The sequence below is a fragment of the Egretta garzetta genome, unplaced genomic scaffold (genome assembly GCF_000687185.1).
Source record: "Egretta garzetta isolate BGI_Z169 unplaced genomic scaffold, ASM68718v1 scaffold326, whole genome shotgun sequence".
Taxonomy (NCBI): domain Eukaryota; kingdom Metazoa; phylum Chordata; class Aves; order Pelecaniformes; family Ardeidae; genus Egretta; species Egretta garzetta.
In genome coordinates this window covers 1,683,020-1,700,197 of record NW_009260026.1, presented here as the reverse complement: position 1 = coordinate 1,700,197, position 17,178 = coordinate 1,683,020, and the positions used below count along the sequence as shown (strand labels likewise).

The 17,178-nt window shown below is 41.0% G+C and overlaps 1 protein-coding gene across 1 annotated transcript in view; it reads left to right on the top strand.

The window, feature by feature from the left end:
- KALRN (kalirin RhoGEF kinase) overlaps window positions 1-17,178 on the top strand; it is a 363,097-nt gene that overhangs the window by 220,126 nt on the left and 125,793 nt on the right. The window contains exons 31-33 of the mRNA XM_035896306.1: window positions 250-351; window positions 1,052-1,194; window positions 2,543-2,645. Coding sequence (XP_035752199.1) covers window positions 250-351; window positions 1,052-1,194; window positions 2,543-2,645 — 348 coding nt within the window. The remainder of the gene's footprint in view (window positions 1-249; window positions 352-1,051; window positions 1,195-2,542; window positions 2,646-17,178) is intronic.

The following is a 17,178-nucleotide window of genomic DNA, read 5'->3' as shown; positions in this document are numbered from 1 at the left end:
CTCACAGTGAGTCTGGAGAGGTTTAAGATAGTGAGATGTGAAGGGTGGGTGGGAAATGCAAGGAGGATCAGTCAAGCCATTCACTTTCTTGCCATACCCTGGTGGTTTTCTAGTTTTTATCTGTGTGTAGCAAAGCAGAGACAAGATCTCACTCCCCTATCCATCCCTGCCTCCCCAGTTCTCCCTACAAATGTAAAGTTTTCTGGATTCATGTATACGAAATCTCTAATCATCTCTCCTCCACACTAGACCTCAGAACTGGGAGTGACTGAACACGTTGAAGGAGATCCCTGTAAATTTGCTTTGTGGTCTGGACGAACACCATCCTCAGACAATAAAACAGTGCTGAAAGTAAGTCTTTTCTGCTTGTTTTCTTTGCCTTTATAGCTGCTAGCTGAGGCCTTGGGGGCACTAAATGAAAGGTCAGTTTCTTCCTTCCTCATATTTGCACGGCTTCCACGTCATGTCAGCAGGGTCACGCCTGCATCAGAAGCAATTCAGCTCTAAGGCCTCAGTATGAACCAAGACAGTGGAGTTGTGTAGCCTCTCTGAAATTGCATCTCATCTTGCAACCTGGGTTTGAGCAGCTGCACACTAACACGGGGCACGTCTCAGGTTGGGAGGCGTAATTCTCTTAGTCCTTTGGCACTGGGCTTATTGACAGTCAACCTATTCCTCAAACCTCCAGAGCTGACAGCGTTTCTGTCAAGTGAGTTTCTAATGAAGAATTCATGTTACAGTTATATTTTGTCTGAGGAAATCCCAGCTGTGCACTGATAACCTATTTCCCCTCCACAGAGCATGCTGTATTGCTAGCATTAAATATATTTATCCAGAGCTTAGCTGCTTTACTGTTGCTTGCCAAGTAAGTCTGGTAAAAATGCCTCAGTTCTCCTGGGGTTACCAGGTACTCCAGCAGCTAAAACAATACAGCAGAGAGGAGAAACAGTTAATCATGCATTTTCCTCAGCCAACCACGATTCTTCTACATAGCAGGTGACATGCTGGGAACATGATAAAGTGTCTGTCTTTCTGCCTTGTGGAACTTTAGGCATCCAGTATTGAAACAAAACAGGAATGGATCAAAAATATCCGGGAAGTCATTCAAGAAAGGATTATTCATCTGAAAGGAGCTCTGAAAGAGCCAATTCAGCTCCCCAAGACACCAGCAAAGCAGCGAAACAACAGTAGAAGGTAACCTCAGTCATTCCACACAATGTAAAATCACTAGTGTTTTCTCGACCAACAGCAGTGTCTGTGGACTTTTGACTGGATTTGCTTACTTTTTCTTACTATAGTCAAAAGCAGTTTTCATCATCTCTATTTTTTACATGTTGTATTGGCAAAAGTAGCTAGAAAGCTTTTCAGTGCTATACATACAAATGTCTTTTATTTTACTTCTTCATAGTATCGGAGAGAAATGAACAGTAAAAATTCTTCAGAGTCCAAGATTATGCTTCTTTCCCAAAGTAGAATTTATTTTGCATTACAGATATTTTTTTTTTCCCATTTGGCATTTTGAATTGTTTGACAATGCAAATTACAGCTAGTTATGACAGTATCTTACTACAGTGGAGAATCTGTTTTTCATCATCAAATACAAATTCATTTCAGCCTGTGAAGTAATATTAGAGTTTTTTTGTCAACTTCTTCGAATCCTAGATTAAGTAGAAATTATAGAAAATTAATTGTTCTTTTGCTGTCATGCTGGCATTCCCAAAAGCCACCTGTAATTTGAACATCTCCATTTCTTCATCAAGTTTTATCACTCTCTTACTTCAGGTTGTATTATAGAGGCATCCAAAGCATGAGTAACCAAGGTCATCCAGGAGATCTGTAGCAAGGCAGAGATCCAGACATTTCTTCCTGGGGACATGCACCAATACAAGAATTTTCTAGTACAGAATGGGGATCTTAATTTTTTTTCTCTGTCCTATTTTTTATTATTTAAATGTTTATTTTGAAAGACCAGTGAAATTTTAGGACAACTATATCTCTACAGCAAAAGGGAAGAAAATACCCTCTGTTAGCTGACTCACAGAGGTAGAATTGTAAAGCTCTACACTGTCTTTATTTATGTTCGTTTGGATACCATTTTTATGGCTTAGTATTAAATTCCTGAAAATGTGGTTCCTGCAAGACAAGAGAAACACCCCTTCCTTCAGTGTCATGTGTAGCCTGGGCTGAATGGTTGTTGTTAAGGCAGAAATCTAACTGAAGGAAAATTTCTGCCTGACACCCTCATTACAGAGCTATTTCTGAACACCAGAGTCTTCCATACTGTAGATATGCAGGCAACGACCATCCTGTTTCCAGCAACAAACGTTGTGATTATGTGCTAATCCCAACCCTATGGCTGAGGGTGACATCATTTAAATTGCAAGCTACATAGCAACATGGGCTGCATCAGTGAGGTAATTTTAGCGCAAAGCCAGCTCTGGCATGCTGACTGGGCTCTTCTCAAATCCACCTATAAAGTTGTGCACATTCCAAGGTGGTGTGTTAAGTAAGTATTGTTGTTCCCCTATTATATCTTTTGCAGAGATGGAGTAGATGATGCAGACAGCCAAGGAGATGGCAGTAGTCAACCTGACACCATTTCCATTGCATCCAGGACATCGCAGAACACAGTGGACAGTGATAAGGTAGGACTGAAATGTGAAAATACACTGCAGTTAATCGGCCCCAGAAAAATCTAAGTGAAGAGCAGAATAGAAGGCATAATCAAGCAACGTGTCTTCTACTGAGTGAGTTTAAACTTGTATTCCCTATGCTAGGATATTAAAAGCCAGTCTGTTTCTAGGTGCTCATCAGTATTGCTGTTTTACATGGTAACATCTCTGTTGCTGCAGCTTCTTTGCAGTTAATGCACAGAGGTTGAATTGGCTCTGAAGAAACAAAGCCCAGAGCAACCTTTTCTTCCCTAGTAGAACGTCCCCGGTGAGAGCCAGCTTCTGAATCAGCAAACAGTTGGTTATGTTCCATATTTGCCCTCTGAGCTAAAATCACTGGTTTGTTGGAGGGAATACAGGTGCTTACACACCAATTAATACAGCAAAATTGGGATCCTGGCTGGTATCTTGAGAGCCTGGGAGACCTACCCTTTCCAGAGACTGTGATTCTGGACCCCACTCCTCACGGACATATGGTGGAGCATATGGATGGCCCCGAGACGCGCTAGATTCTGTTGGAAAGCTGCACGCTGTCGGCACGTATGTACTCATCGTTTCACTTATCAGACAATCTGAGTCCAGATTCCTAGCTCCACTAGAATGCCTGACTTGCGCTTGTCACACTGATACCTCCAACTGTGGTCTTCAGCTGAATTAGCAGTTGGTAGTAGGAGTAAATGGGCTGTTAGTAATAATTTACCTTAGCTACACTGATGGGGTTTGTCATATTCAGCAAGAGAATGTCCATATTCTCTTCATATGTTGTTTTGAAACCATCTGTAACTTGCAAAAGGATTAATTCTGCAGAACCATTCTGGATTTATCTGTTCATCAAGGCTTTAATTATGCTGCCACTTACACAAGGTAGAAGGGTGTCTTCACAAAATCAGAATTCAAGTTTATGGTTGTAAAGTTCACATGTAAGGTTCAGTGCAGAGGTTATTTTGAAAGCTGGACTCAGAAATGGGAGTTAATTGCTAATAAATTGCCTTTGTAAGACCAACTGTTGTATTTGTCTTAAAGGCATGGTCCCACGCTTTTGCTTTTTTTGACCAATAATGTGTATTAGAAAGGTATTAATCCTCACAATCCAAAGGCCACTGTAATGTATGCAAATACTTTGCCCGATGCCAAAGTACTTTCTCACATCTTCAGTCTACATAGACTCACGCTGCTTTTCCATGTTTTTCACATTTATCATTCCTGAGAAAGGCCCTGACTTAGTAGAGTACTTGAGCTCATGCTTAATTTTAAGCATTTGCATAAGCTTTTCTCATTTGCCCCAAGCCCATTGACTAAGTTGCATGAATTACAGTAGACAGGCAAAGCCTAGGTAGGATGCTCCATATTGCATGCTGTACCTGCATACAATATCTATAGTGCCAGCTGCACAGGAAATGGTCAGGCTGTACCCTGAAAGACAGCCCATCATGGCAACGGTTGGTTTAAGGATGCAAGACTGGAAAGGATTATGGGAATTTCTATCCACAGCTTTGTTTGAACTGAATGGCAAATATGCATGAGAGAAATTGGGCACCAAATCATACAGGGAAAAATTTGTTATCTCTGGGGAAAGACTAAATCAGTTCTAGGGTTGTGTCATGGTTTTTACTTTTTTAAGGGGGGTAGGTTCACTTGCTGACTTAAGGCTGTCTGTGTGTTTGTGTGTCCTTCTGTACATTTACTGAATCGAAACAAATTCCAGTCTATAGCTAAAGCCTGAGTGTACTTGTATGTGCATTGTTGAATCTAAGCAACTAATGTATCATCCTTAGAAAGAGAGACAGTTTCCTTATTGTCACTGATGCTAGTACCAGAATACTGTAGAGAATTTAGCCCCCAGAATGCTGCATTACTGTGTTTTTGCTCCAAGGAGAACGAACGCCCCACATCACTCTATAGTTCTCTCAGTTTTTCTAGTGTTACCCAAATTAACGACAGATGGAGCTGAGTTGTTTTACTTGCTGTTGAAGCAGCATGGATGCACACCTGTGTTCAGTCTCAGTTCAGACGCCAGTTCTTATGCTGCTTGCAAGAAGCCATTAACACGTGTTAGCTTCTGCTGTGAGGGGACTCTGTGTTAGGAGACCCAAAGCTGTGCAAGGACCTAACATGACGCAAGACTCCTGGTGGTGAGGTTTCACCACATGGAAACTATTCACTGTTATTCCAAGTTAACTTGCCCTCCAACTTTAAAACGGAACTTTTTTCCTTCAGTGTGGAGTTGAACTTATCTTCTAGGATGGTCTGGGAAGATTTATCCTCTCACATAGACTGGTACTGAGTTATTGGCACTGGAAGACTGTACGATATCATACTCTCTAGTTAAGGTTCTTGGCACGTTTGACAGTGCTTGGTAAACACTGTAACATACATGCTATAATTAAGTTGCATGGTACTGACAAGAGCACCAACAGGTAATGTGTTCAGCAAACGGTGGTTTCCCTGACTGTTTAACTCCAGCGTAGTCAGCAGAGTTATTCCCAGGAGTTCAGATTCAGGCTCTGAGTTTTTCACAGCTGTAGCCTCCATGGGTGACCTCTCTGTGTGCCCCAGTGAGATCTCGATCCAGAGGAGCCAGGAGAAAGAGCTCCTACCTTTAAAGACTCTGGCTGATCACAGCAGCCTCAGGTACAAACACACGCAAAGAGCTTTGCAGGGCTAGCGGTGTGCCAGGATGGCAGCAGATTAATCCTGCACTGGGACCATCTATGTATTAACTCAGTGCCAGAAACAATTCTCAAGTAACATTTAAGAGTTGATATTACTTTCTGAAGGCAAAAGAATTCAAAGATTTAGCTGACAGACTTTGTCCTTTCCCTAAATCTTGCTATTATACCCAAGGATTACCTAACGAGTTAGTTGAATGTTCAGACAAGAATGCCAAATGACATTTCAGACAAAGAAAACTACAACTTCTCAAAGATTCCCAATTTCAAGTAGCACTTCTGCTTAATAACACTCCTTGTGCCTCAAGTCATATGTATTGCTTTCAACCTATTTGTGAGCCAAATCTTTCTGGGTTGCAAGTAGCAATTTCTGTTTCCTTTCTCATCAAGGCACAGCCCTAGAGCAAAGCTTTACCTTTGCATTTGAAACTGCTAAAAAGGCAGAAGGGTTTTTGTTGTTAAGTGGGAATGAGATAACCGTGCTGTTAATTCAGCAAGGATTTTGCTTTCTCTCAAGGCAGCTGAACCCAGCCATAACATTTATCAGGGGATCATTTGCTGCAGAGGAATAGAACACTTGACTGGGGGCCAGAAGAGCTGAGTCCTAGTTCTGCTCTGTCACTCACATGTTGGATGCCATCACAGATTACATCTGATGGCACATTGCAACTGTTTTTTTTTTTCTTGTTTGGATTAGGAGTTTGTTGGGGAGACAGGAATTCTTGCAAACATTACGTTTGTACATTAATTATAGCATTGTTCTGTGTTGTCCCAACACAGGATGCACACACAAGGTCAAAGCCATTTTGCTATATTGAAGGCAATTCACAGCAATCTTTCTGGTAGCAGACTCTACTTTGATAATATTCTTAATTATATGCCTGACTCCAGAAGTGTTACTAAGTCTTTAAATATTCAGGCTTTCCTGGCTGCAGGCAGTGGTCAGGTGATTATATGAGACTCTCAGATCAAAAATTTAAAAAAGCCCAAGTCTGGTTTAAAAAAAAAAAAAAAAAAGCTATTACCTCCATCTTTTAAATTGAATACCTTCTTAAGAAGCTTCTTAAATCTGGATCTTAGTCTTTAATATGTTTACTTTTCTTGGATTTTTCTCTCTCAAAAATATATCAAGCAATTATCCCTGGGATCAAACATTTCATTTTCATTAAATACTATATAGTAGAAACACAGACTTCAAGTAAGGTCTGTAGGTCTGCACCTTTGTAAAAAGTAAGAAAGAGAGAACATATAAAATGTTTATTTTTCCATTTGCAATCTGTGACTTTTTTCTATATGCAATCTATAATCTAAAATATTTCATACATGGGAAAAGAAAGATTTGGATTGTCATTTGCTATTCTGTAAATATTGTATAGAGGGGAAAAAGTGGGTTCATGAACCGGACTCAGTGCTAAAGAATCAATAGGTAATGAATACTATTGCAGGAAGTGTAATTCCCGTTGAGCATCCCAGTCAGGCCTTGGGTAACCTACTATGCAAAATTTCTTCAGCCTTTTCCAAAAGGCAAACTAGACGGCTTTTGTTCTATACAGTAAGCCCTCTTCAGCATGCTATCTAAAAACGTCTCCTTAGGGAGAAATCCTTGCCCTATTCAACTCATGGCAGAGAGGATTTCAGTCTTTATATTCGGATTCAAAGCAGTGGGGAATTGCATAAAGAAAATGCTAGCATGCAGGGCATTCTCATTTGTTAAGCCCATTGATCTATTGGCTTGTAAAACAGCTGTTTCTGGCGATACTGGTCCATCTTCTAATGGCTTTTTTTTTGTTGTTGCATTTTGCAGAATGCTGAGCAGAGCAGTTCTCATTTCCTCCTGTTGTTTTTGGATGGGGAATAAAGCTCTGAAATGTGAACTGTAAAGTTTTTACTCTCTAAAAATAAATATACACAATATACTTTTATCTTTTCCATTAGATACTCAGCTCATCTTTCAGCAGTCATGAGACTGAGATCTTGACCTCTTCCACATCAGCAGGATTATATAAAATATGGAAATAATTTTTCTAATTGAAGGTAATTGGTATAAGAGGCGAGATTTTAGAATTAAGGCTTGTTGGAACAAGTCACAGGGGGCAGATTCTCCATTCCTGAAAGGCTTCTAATCAAGGTAAAATAGCTTTCTCCCTGTGATATTGTTACTGAAGCAGAAGTTAGGATCTGATGCAGGAAGTACTGCTTCACATTCTTTATTAGAAAAAATTCTCAGTTCTTTGGAAGCTTCCTTTAAAGTAACACAGATATGAGGAGTGCCTTGATTCCCCCTACTTTCTTCCTTGAGGCTACTAATCATTTTGGGTTTGAACTCCATAAAGTTGTGCACCAACATGCTGCATGTTCTTATAAATAGGTAGTATTTCCTTGAACTACTGCCTAGTGTTAATATGTGCTGATTGAAAAAAAGAAAATTACGAAATGGAAATGCCCACTCATTCAGTAGTAAAGGAAACTCATTCTGTTACGTACCCACAGGGAGGACATAAGGAAAATTACTATGTTTATTAGATGCCACCATCAACATGTACAATACAAAGTGGTCAATCATTGCTTTCCAGCATAAATTAATCTGGAAATTAAGTATTGAAATTGAAGTGCCTGAAACCAAAGTTGAAAAGCCAAGGATCACACTCTGACTGTTGATCCCATCAGCTGGAGTTCAGCCACTTGCTTTCAGCAGCTGGAGGTGGAAACCTGACTGTGGCAAGTAGGGAGCTCCTGGTTGCTGATGGCTGGCATCATTCCCTAAATGTCACTGAGGGAAAAGTCTTCTCCCTCACACTAGTGTAAAGCTGGCCTAACAGCCCAGCACAGTGTGTGTCATGCTCTCCCTGTCACAGGACATGGATCCTGCAAACAAAAGGTGGTTTTTCCACATGGTTTGCATTGACATGAAGTCATAGGCACTTCAGAATAGGGTCTAGTTGCAAATTTATATTTACACATGAGCTCAGCTCTCTAGCCCCTTGGAGCACGCTAGCACTGGGGCCGTGATCCTTGCCGCTACCAGCACTACACATCAGCTCTGCCTGGATCATAAAGCTGATCCCACCAGAGATTTCTCTGGTTTTGGTACTAATAACGTTCTTCTCTTCTGTGCTCTCAGACTGGCCTGGAATCAGCAGCAAGCCTAAGGCTCCTCTCAAAGGTGGAATGGCTTGGAAAAGCTCAATTAAAGAAATTACAGCATTTGCTACAAAATAATGAAATAATAATAATCTTTCAATGAAAATCCGCTTGAAATCTTGAAGTAAGAACATCAACATAAGGAAAAAACATTTTTAAAAATTGATGTCAATATGAAACATTGCTTTGTCAAATACAGAAAATGCAGACCTGGGATAAAAATGAGATATCCCCATTTTCAGAACTAAAGGCCCAGAGAAATTAAAAACAATACCATAAGGCAAATGCATACGCTAACAAAGACCACTCTTGCTAAGACTGAGCTGACAATTAATTTCTATGTAGTTTCTCAGCAAAGGAACTTGTCTCTCTTCAATGCTACTGAAGTATTCTGTAGCCTTCAGTTGTGTACTTTACTTTCCTGAAGTATTTTTTTCCTTTGAAACTCTGGTACTAGGGTTTTTTTTAAATCATCTCTAGGTTCTTACAAAATATTTGCACAGCTAGTGATCCAAGCTCTCTATGCCTCTGGCATTATTATGGCACAACGTGTGCATCCCATGATCCCAGTTTTGGCCTTTTCCATCTCTGGCAGTGAGTTCTGTATTGATTCATGTGCAAGAGCCACATTTCTACTGCAGCACAGGAGAAATTTCAAGGGACCCCCAGCAGAGCTTCTCAGTGGTGCCCAGCAGAGCTTCTCAGTGGTCAAAATATGTATCGCTATAGACTGGAGTCTATGCAGTTCTTGAGCAGTGGGACTGAACTGCATAGAAAACACCCGTCAGTGGAAAGTCACTCCGTGAATGGAGTGGTGGCTATAAATTGCAGCTGATGTGAAGGAATTTGGAAGGTATGATGTAGAAACTGCCTATGGCAGAGCTAAGGGAGAACATGATCATGGGAATATGGGGTGGGGTGGTAAAGCAGGTAGTTGCTTAAATACAGAATCTGGAGTATTTCCTTAGAAATCTTCTGGAGCCCTGTGAAAGGCAATACATATAGAGTTTCCTGCCAGGTGAGGCTAGGCATTGACTTGAAGAGATTTCTTCCTCCAACCTATATACTTTACTCTCAGTAAATTCGTTTCAATTTAACAACTGCAAGTTCCTAAAGGGCAAAGGAAGGGATTGATTTGGTCTCATTCATGTAAGTATTGTGGTTATTCTGCACTGATCCTGTCCAGGCAAGTGATGTGCCAGAATTCACTAGTGTACTGTCTGGGGTGCTGCTCCCTTGTAGTGACTGATGAATCATGCTACCACAAGTAAAATTAAGTGTATGTAATAGAAAATGACTGCTGACTGTTAAGTGAATTTTTCCTGTGAAGATACAATAAAGAAAAGAGGAGTGAATTACGACCCCAGAGGATAGATTTCTATTGCTTGGATGCTGCCTAGCATTGGTGCAGTTGTCACCCTGAGTTCTTGCTGCCCTCACCTGTGGAAAAGGGAGAACACGATAGCGAGTAAAGGAAAACCTGACATAAATTATTTTGGCACTTTAATTAGCCTTCTTGAGTACTCACTAGCTATAGGTTGTTAACTCTTTTCAACATACTGTCATGTAATAGCAGAATGTTGATCTTATCAAAGAAGCAAATTGTTCAGCCGGGAGCTGACACCTGTCTCTCTCTCTAATGGTAGTTTCTCAACATTTTCTTAGGCTTTGGGAGACTGCCTGTCAATTCCTGCTCTGAATCTTGGCTAGGACCCCTGTAAATTCAACTCTTCCCTGGGAGAAATATACAAATATATATGTGTATTTTTTTTACTGTGAACTGTTCCCTGAAATGGAGACCATTGAAGTGACGCTTGGAGCTGATAAAATACAATTGTTTTATCTCTGCTGGCAATGCCTTCTTTGATATGAACTTGCCTTTCTAATCATTCATGCTCAGTAATATAACTATGGCACTTTTTTATTTTCTCCTCTCTTTTTCCTAAGTATATCAAGGACTTTCCCTTGGTGCCTGTATTTCTTACCAGGAGCGCAGCACTGCCAGCACCATGAAATGTTCCAGCTTTTGAATTGCAGGGCTGAACTCACCTCTCTCCATTTGAGATTTTTCAGTCTTTTGGAAAAAAAACCTTGAGGCTCTCGGAGTGAACTATAGCCCACTCAAACAGACAAGGTTTAAATTACATCCAAATGAGGTCATCCCAGGACTGATGTGCTACATGCACCTTATTTGACTCATCATGCAAAGTTGCATGGGCACTCACAGAAAACTCTGAACCCCGGATGTGATCCATCTAGTTAAAACCTTCCCTTGCTCAGAGAGTCAGTGCCAGGCCTATGCTCTGCCTCGATATAACTTAATCTCTGTTTTGGAGACTTGGATGATAGGTCTCACGTGGCCTTTTTTTGTCTGTACACTGGTCACTGTGACTTGTAGCTTTACAGGAATTTACCCACCTGTCATCTACAAGCAGAGTCCATCTGCAGCTCTTTTTTTTTTTTTTTATTTATAATGCATGTAGCACAGGATCTCCAGCTCCTCAGCACAGGTGTTAATACTGAGACTACCTATAGCACAAATCTCCCAGGACAATTCTGCGGCTTTTGGCCCTTTTTTTCTCTGAGAACTTTGAAAAATGGACTTCAGTCTTCCGTGCATTGGAACCAGATTTCAAAACAAGCGAGAAAGTGATTCTTACCAACCCTGGTTTTTAGCCAGGTTTAATCCTGGTTTGAATTATGTCTTATCTGTCTTTCCCAGCACTCATTTCTAAATGCAACAAGTAGATGATCAAGAGGTTTACCTCTAAGAAGTGACCTGTCAAGGGTGCAAGTGCTGCTGAGAGTAGGGACATTTGCTTTTTGCTGTTGCCAGCAAGTATTTGTTGCAGCTGTGAGTGGAGGTAGCACTAAGGACAGGCTGTCTTGTTTCAAAGAGCTTTCTCAGAAAAGTTGTGTATGTTCTTTTGAAAAACAAAGTAAAACATGAACAACTGCTTTTAAAATATGACATTTGTTGGAAGCACTTGCAAACTTTATGGTAATTGCTCAGGGAACTTTCTCTAAAGTGCTAACTAAGTGGAGCCTTATCCATTTCTTATTGTACTGCATGGCTGGGCAACTATCTCCACAGCTACCTAAGAGATGATGACAATGGATGAATTTCACCAAAGGCCCCCTTTTTTTATCCAGGAGTTGAATTTTAGCATAAAATTCCCTGGAGTTTTGAGTGTTTCACACAACCCTGGCTTCATCGCTCTGAAAATACATCAAAGCCAAAACAAAGGAAAGATGAAGGCGCAAGCTTAGCCAGGGTTTCTTTCTTTCCCACCTCAAAGGTTATTTAAAATAATATGAATAGTGTCAGATTTTTAATTATATGATATAAAAAAGTTTGAATCCTAATGTAATTGTTTCTAATGTGCCCAATGTGCTCTGAAATTTAAAAAAAAAGACAAACAAGCTGGCTATGGAGAGTTCCTGGCTACGAAGAGTTTGCTGACTGTGGAGCAGCCCATGGTTTCCTTTCATGGACAAAAATGAATGAATATCTGGAAACGTGGAACATCTGCAGTGTCTATGGAAATAGAAATCATGTTGTTCATTGGGTGATATTCCCAGGAAATAGCTTCATAAAAGGCATGCGAGAAACTTGCCATGCATCTTAAATATCTCATCTGGGATTTCTGAAAGCGCTATTGAACTTTAGTGGGACCTCTGCTCTCAAAATGCTTGGACACAATTCTGTTCCCAAAGGAAAGCTATTCCTCTGGCGGTCTGTGAAGGGTAACTGGCCAGCACTCACAGGTTTATTTCCAGACCAGTGCAGAAGGAGCAGATATTTTCTTAACACCTCTCCCAGTTTTATTTGCAGCTAAACTAACTGCAGATATGAATCCAGATTCAGTTGGGTGATCAGATGCTGAGATCCAGAGATTTCTTTTCAGCATTTTCCTCCATACATAACTGGCAGTTACACCCAGGGCAGATAAAGTATGCTCCACTTCTTTTATAATGTGCATTCTTTTGTAAATTTTAATTTCTGATGCTATTTCATAAAGAACATTTGTTATTGATTTTCATAGATTTTTTTTTCATTTAGGAAATAAGGATTGGCATTCAGTATGCTTTCAGTCTTATTCTTAGATCATTTCAATCTAATGCATCTTTTGGTGGAAAATAAGTAAATCAATAATATTTGAAAATATTAGTCAAGTCACTCTATGATAAAACAAAAGTATGGAAGTCCTTCAGGCTGAACCTCTCCTGAGAACACTGTAGCTATGAATATCAAGGGTCAACACATTTCTGTGAGGGTATTTACTGTGGCAGCCCACTTGCTAACTTCTTTCTATTCCTGCAGTGTGAAAATCAGGTTCTATACTCGTGCTGATGAACACATTCCCCTTACAGGCACAAGGCACACAGCTAAAGGTCATTTTAGTTGATATAACAAGTATCCTAAATTCATTGCAAATGTGGTATCTCTCAATCACAAGACATTTCTGAAGAACATGTGATCCTGCTTAGATGGGATGGCTGTAATTTTAAAGTGCACAGGAATAAGGTGCAGAATGCTGCCCTTGTAAAGATCATTGAAACTCAGCTGTGGACTACACTGGGATTAAATGACAGGAAATAAATCATGCTCCATATCAATAAATCTATATTACCAAACAAAAGAAAGATGTTTTGATGCCCGCTGAGAAGAAAGAGGATGCTTAAGTTATGAGGATGTTTGAGTGAGTCGGTTTGATGCAATCAAAACAGAATACAAAGGAAGGAAGTGCAGTAAAATCCCTATCTTTCTTTCAAAGATATCACCAACCCAAGTGATTTTAAAATAGGATTCAAATAAATTATTGATTTGCACAGAAGAATGAAGGGATATTCTGTTTTTCAGCTCTAAAGAGAGACCAGCTGTTGTTTGACTTCTAAAAATGTGCTGTGATTTTCAAAGAAACAGATGTCAAAGATTTGTTGCCGATTATGTTACATTAGAAACTGAGCTGGACCTCAAATGGCAGAGGATCTTCTAGATCTGAACTGATCTTTGACTGAATGGGAAACAGTTAAAATTGATTCATGTTAGTCAAAAATAGTATTTTTTTCCAGCAAGATTCCATCTGTAATAGTTAAACAAAAATACACATATTAAGAGATCAAGTGGCTGAGTTCCTTTTTCCTCTAAATATATGCTAATGAGAGTGCAAGCTGAACTGTAAGTCATTAAAAGCCATTTCCTCATTATTGCTTATCAAAATTAGGATTCAGTGACCTGTAAATTATTCACTAATTCCTTCCCTCTCTCCTCATGAACCATTCTTTTTCGCTTTTGTTTTTGCACTTCTTGCACAGCACAGAATGACAGTACTGGGCTATGACACCGGTGAGGTGACTCCTCGGGCTGCCCTCAGAATTACTAGCTTTGTCACATCTAATAAGAGTACACCGGAACTTGCTGAGACCTGCGGTCTGAAAGGTCCGAGCACCACCTTGTAAACAAGCCCACTCAAGACATGAAATAGATGCTCCTGGCTCAGCGTCACGCTGGTTTCGCAAATTTGTTGATAGAAGGGGCAAAAGGGTTAATTAAAAGTAGATAGATTATAGGGTCCCCCCAAAATTAGGACATAAATACACTAGGAAGTGTCCATCAGTATTCTGGTATTGTCTCTGTAGCCATTCTTGGGCCAGGCACTAGATCATCTAAAGCGCTAGGCTTAGAAAGAAAGGAGCAAGCAGGTTTCAGAACTTGCTTTAAAGAGTATTCAATTTTGGTTTTATTTCATCTCAAATTCTACCTTCCATGTTGCCATTAAGCATGAAGCTGTTCCTCATCTAAACCTCATCATCCTCCTCCTGTTCTTCAGAAAACTTGAGTTCATATTTATTTATCCTGTGCCGTTGTTTTGAGTTGTTTCTGAGGTTTCATTCTGGTGATTACAGCATGTTTGTTTGATTTGGCTGTACAATATTAAATATATCCCTCTGGAGGAACAATATGTTTTCTTGTTGGCATAGATATTTTTTTTCCTTTTAGAATTCATCATTTTTTGTGGTTAACGCTTATTAGCTGTAAAGTGCCAGGTTTATTCAAGAAACTTAGAAAACCTTGGAACAGCATGGTTCCAGCTATAAAGGGCATATAGGGATAACGCAGAATAACTGTCTAGAAAGGAAGAAAAGTTTAAGTGAGACCAGAAATTAGTGTTAAAAACAAGTCTTGAGCAACACTGTTAAGTTTATTGATCAAGGATGCTGGAGGACATTGGAGATCATCCAAGGTCAAAGTTAATATTAGCAAGAGGTTTGATATTGGAAACAAAACTCTGTGTGAAGGAGGGGGATGAAGGGAAACAGTTGCAAATTCCCTTTTTTTTCATATAGGGGATCAAGTCAGGAAAACACAGATCACAAACAGTATTTATAAGAACACTTTTAATTCAGGAGTTGTACTGGTGTGCAGTAGCTCTTAGGCAGCTGTTCAGGAACTCTGTTGAGGGGTCCTTTCTTTCATCAAGTGTATATGTATATTTGCATGCAGCAGCCACTGCCCTCTTGGATCTAGTCTGAGTTATACAATCAGTTGTTGATGCTAGTGTGTGCTGGTGGCCTTGTCCAGATTTGGCTGACTGTCAGTGTGCAGAATTTATCAGTTCCTGGGGATTCAACAAGACTGCTTGTCTCCAGAACTGGTCAGTTCTTGGGAAAATTTCACAACCTACCATCTCAGCTCATACTTTTCCTCTCTTCAGCTTGCTGTCTGCTGGTAACCATCCAAACCTGTATACAAAACCTATATAAAACTCATTCACACATTCTCATGTGGAAGAGGCCTTTATGGCATGGCCTCATAAAAGGTGCAATGCCTGATTATGGGCAAAAGGGAGCAGGCAGACAGTGAGTTAACTGATTTTAGCTCTTCGAGCAAGGCCACATCTACCTCAGTCTTTGTGAGTTGCCTGGTCAGGCACAGCTATGAGTGTGGAGGAGCACGAAGCATCACAAGAACATAGATACTGGGCTGGGGGGAAATAGCAGGAGGAGGAACATGGAGGGCAAGCCACAGGGAAGCACAGAGCTGGGCAGGCAGCTGAGGGAGGCAAGAGCTTTCATGAGAAATGGAGACATTAGATGTGAGGGGACTGGAGAAAGATATCACACCACGTAATGGATCATTGTTTTGTTTTCTCTTTCCCCTTAGATCCCAGTAAGGGTTTACCTCTTCTCACCCCTAGGTCAAGTAGGGAACAAAAGGCTTCGAGTTAGGGGGAGGGCTATTCTGGTTGCTTCTGCTAATCCACAAACTCACAGTCTTTTCAGTGATCTGAGGCAAGTTCTGGAGCCAAGTGTTTTTGCTGCATGATGCCCCAGGGGGCACTTCCCTGCCTTGGAGTCAGAATTCTCCCCACCTTGTAAACCGCATGCGTGCCTTGCTACTGGCAACCTACAGCTGAGAGAGAGACATCCAAACCTTCCCCCAAGCCTTGGTTTCCAGAATCACAGTGCTGCTGCTATCCAGACCAACTTTATTTTTCTGTTTGGATCTTGCATTAATTTAAAACCCACCAACAATCAAAATCAAACTCACCCTCCTCAAATGTGTGTGGGTGAGAAACAGAGGGGTGTGAAACGTATGGCGCAATTCCTCAACCCCTTTTCTCCTTGGGTTCATTTTTCCTGACACGGCAGCATCACTTCCTGACCGTACTTGCAAATAAACAATTATTGAAAGAACATGGCTGGACCACACATGCGTATTTTCCACTCGTGGAGAAAAGCTGTGTGTTGGCTGGTGGTTATTTATTTTCACAGGAGGCGGCTGGGTTTGTTGTCGTGTCTTTAGGGCACCATCTCTCGAGGTGCTGAGCCTTCTCAGCTTGAAGAGGCTGCAGGAAGAGTTGAGGGTGGGAACCAGCTGTGCCCCACAGGTTTCGGGATTCGGTTGGTGTTATTACTTATAAAAGTTTTCCGGTGTTGATATTTACTGTGTGATCTTGAGAAGCCAATAGAAAAGGACAACAGGGGGTCTACCCAAGGGAAGGAACACTTTCCTTAACCAAAGTGTGTGGTGTTCCTTTAAAGTTGGAGTTGGAGTTGTTAAACCATCAGTTAGAAGTGTGACATTTATAGAGAGATAAGAAAGTAAATTGAAACACACACAGAGAAACTTCAGCTTTCTGGCTTGCTACAGACAATGCAGTGAGAGCTGATTTTCATATGAATTTAACCGATTCTCCTTAGAAAGGTAAAGGGTCACATTCCATACCTGTTGCTACATATAAAACAGGAAAAGAGGCATTCAGCTGGCTGGTCTCTGCCTTCACAGCTAGGCACCACACGTCAGGGACGATCCTCCGCTGTGCAGGCTGCTGGTGCGGGCTGGGGCACTTGAAAGGCACTTGACCCTGCCTCTGCTACCCCCATACCACCCCAGCAGCAGACCCCGCCAGGGGCCACCTTCCTCTGTACCGGCTTAAACAGCTCCTGACCACAGAGTGCAGGTGAGGGGCCGAGGGCTGCGCTTCATGAATCACCGCCTGCCTTTTGCTGCCATGGCTGAGCAGACCACGGCTGCATCCCCCCTCCCTCTGCGGCTGAAATATAACCGAGGTGTGAACCAGGCCTTCAGGGGTTGTTTTTGTGGGTTGTCTTTTGAAATCTCTGAGGTTTCATATTCTCTCAGAAGTCCTGGTCTCAGTGCTATGCAGTTATTTTGCAGAAGCTCTCTT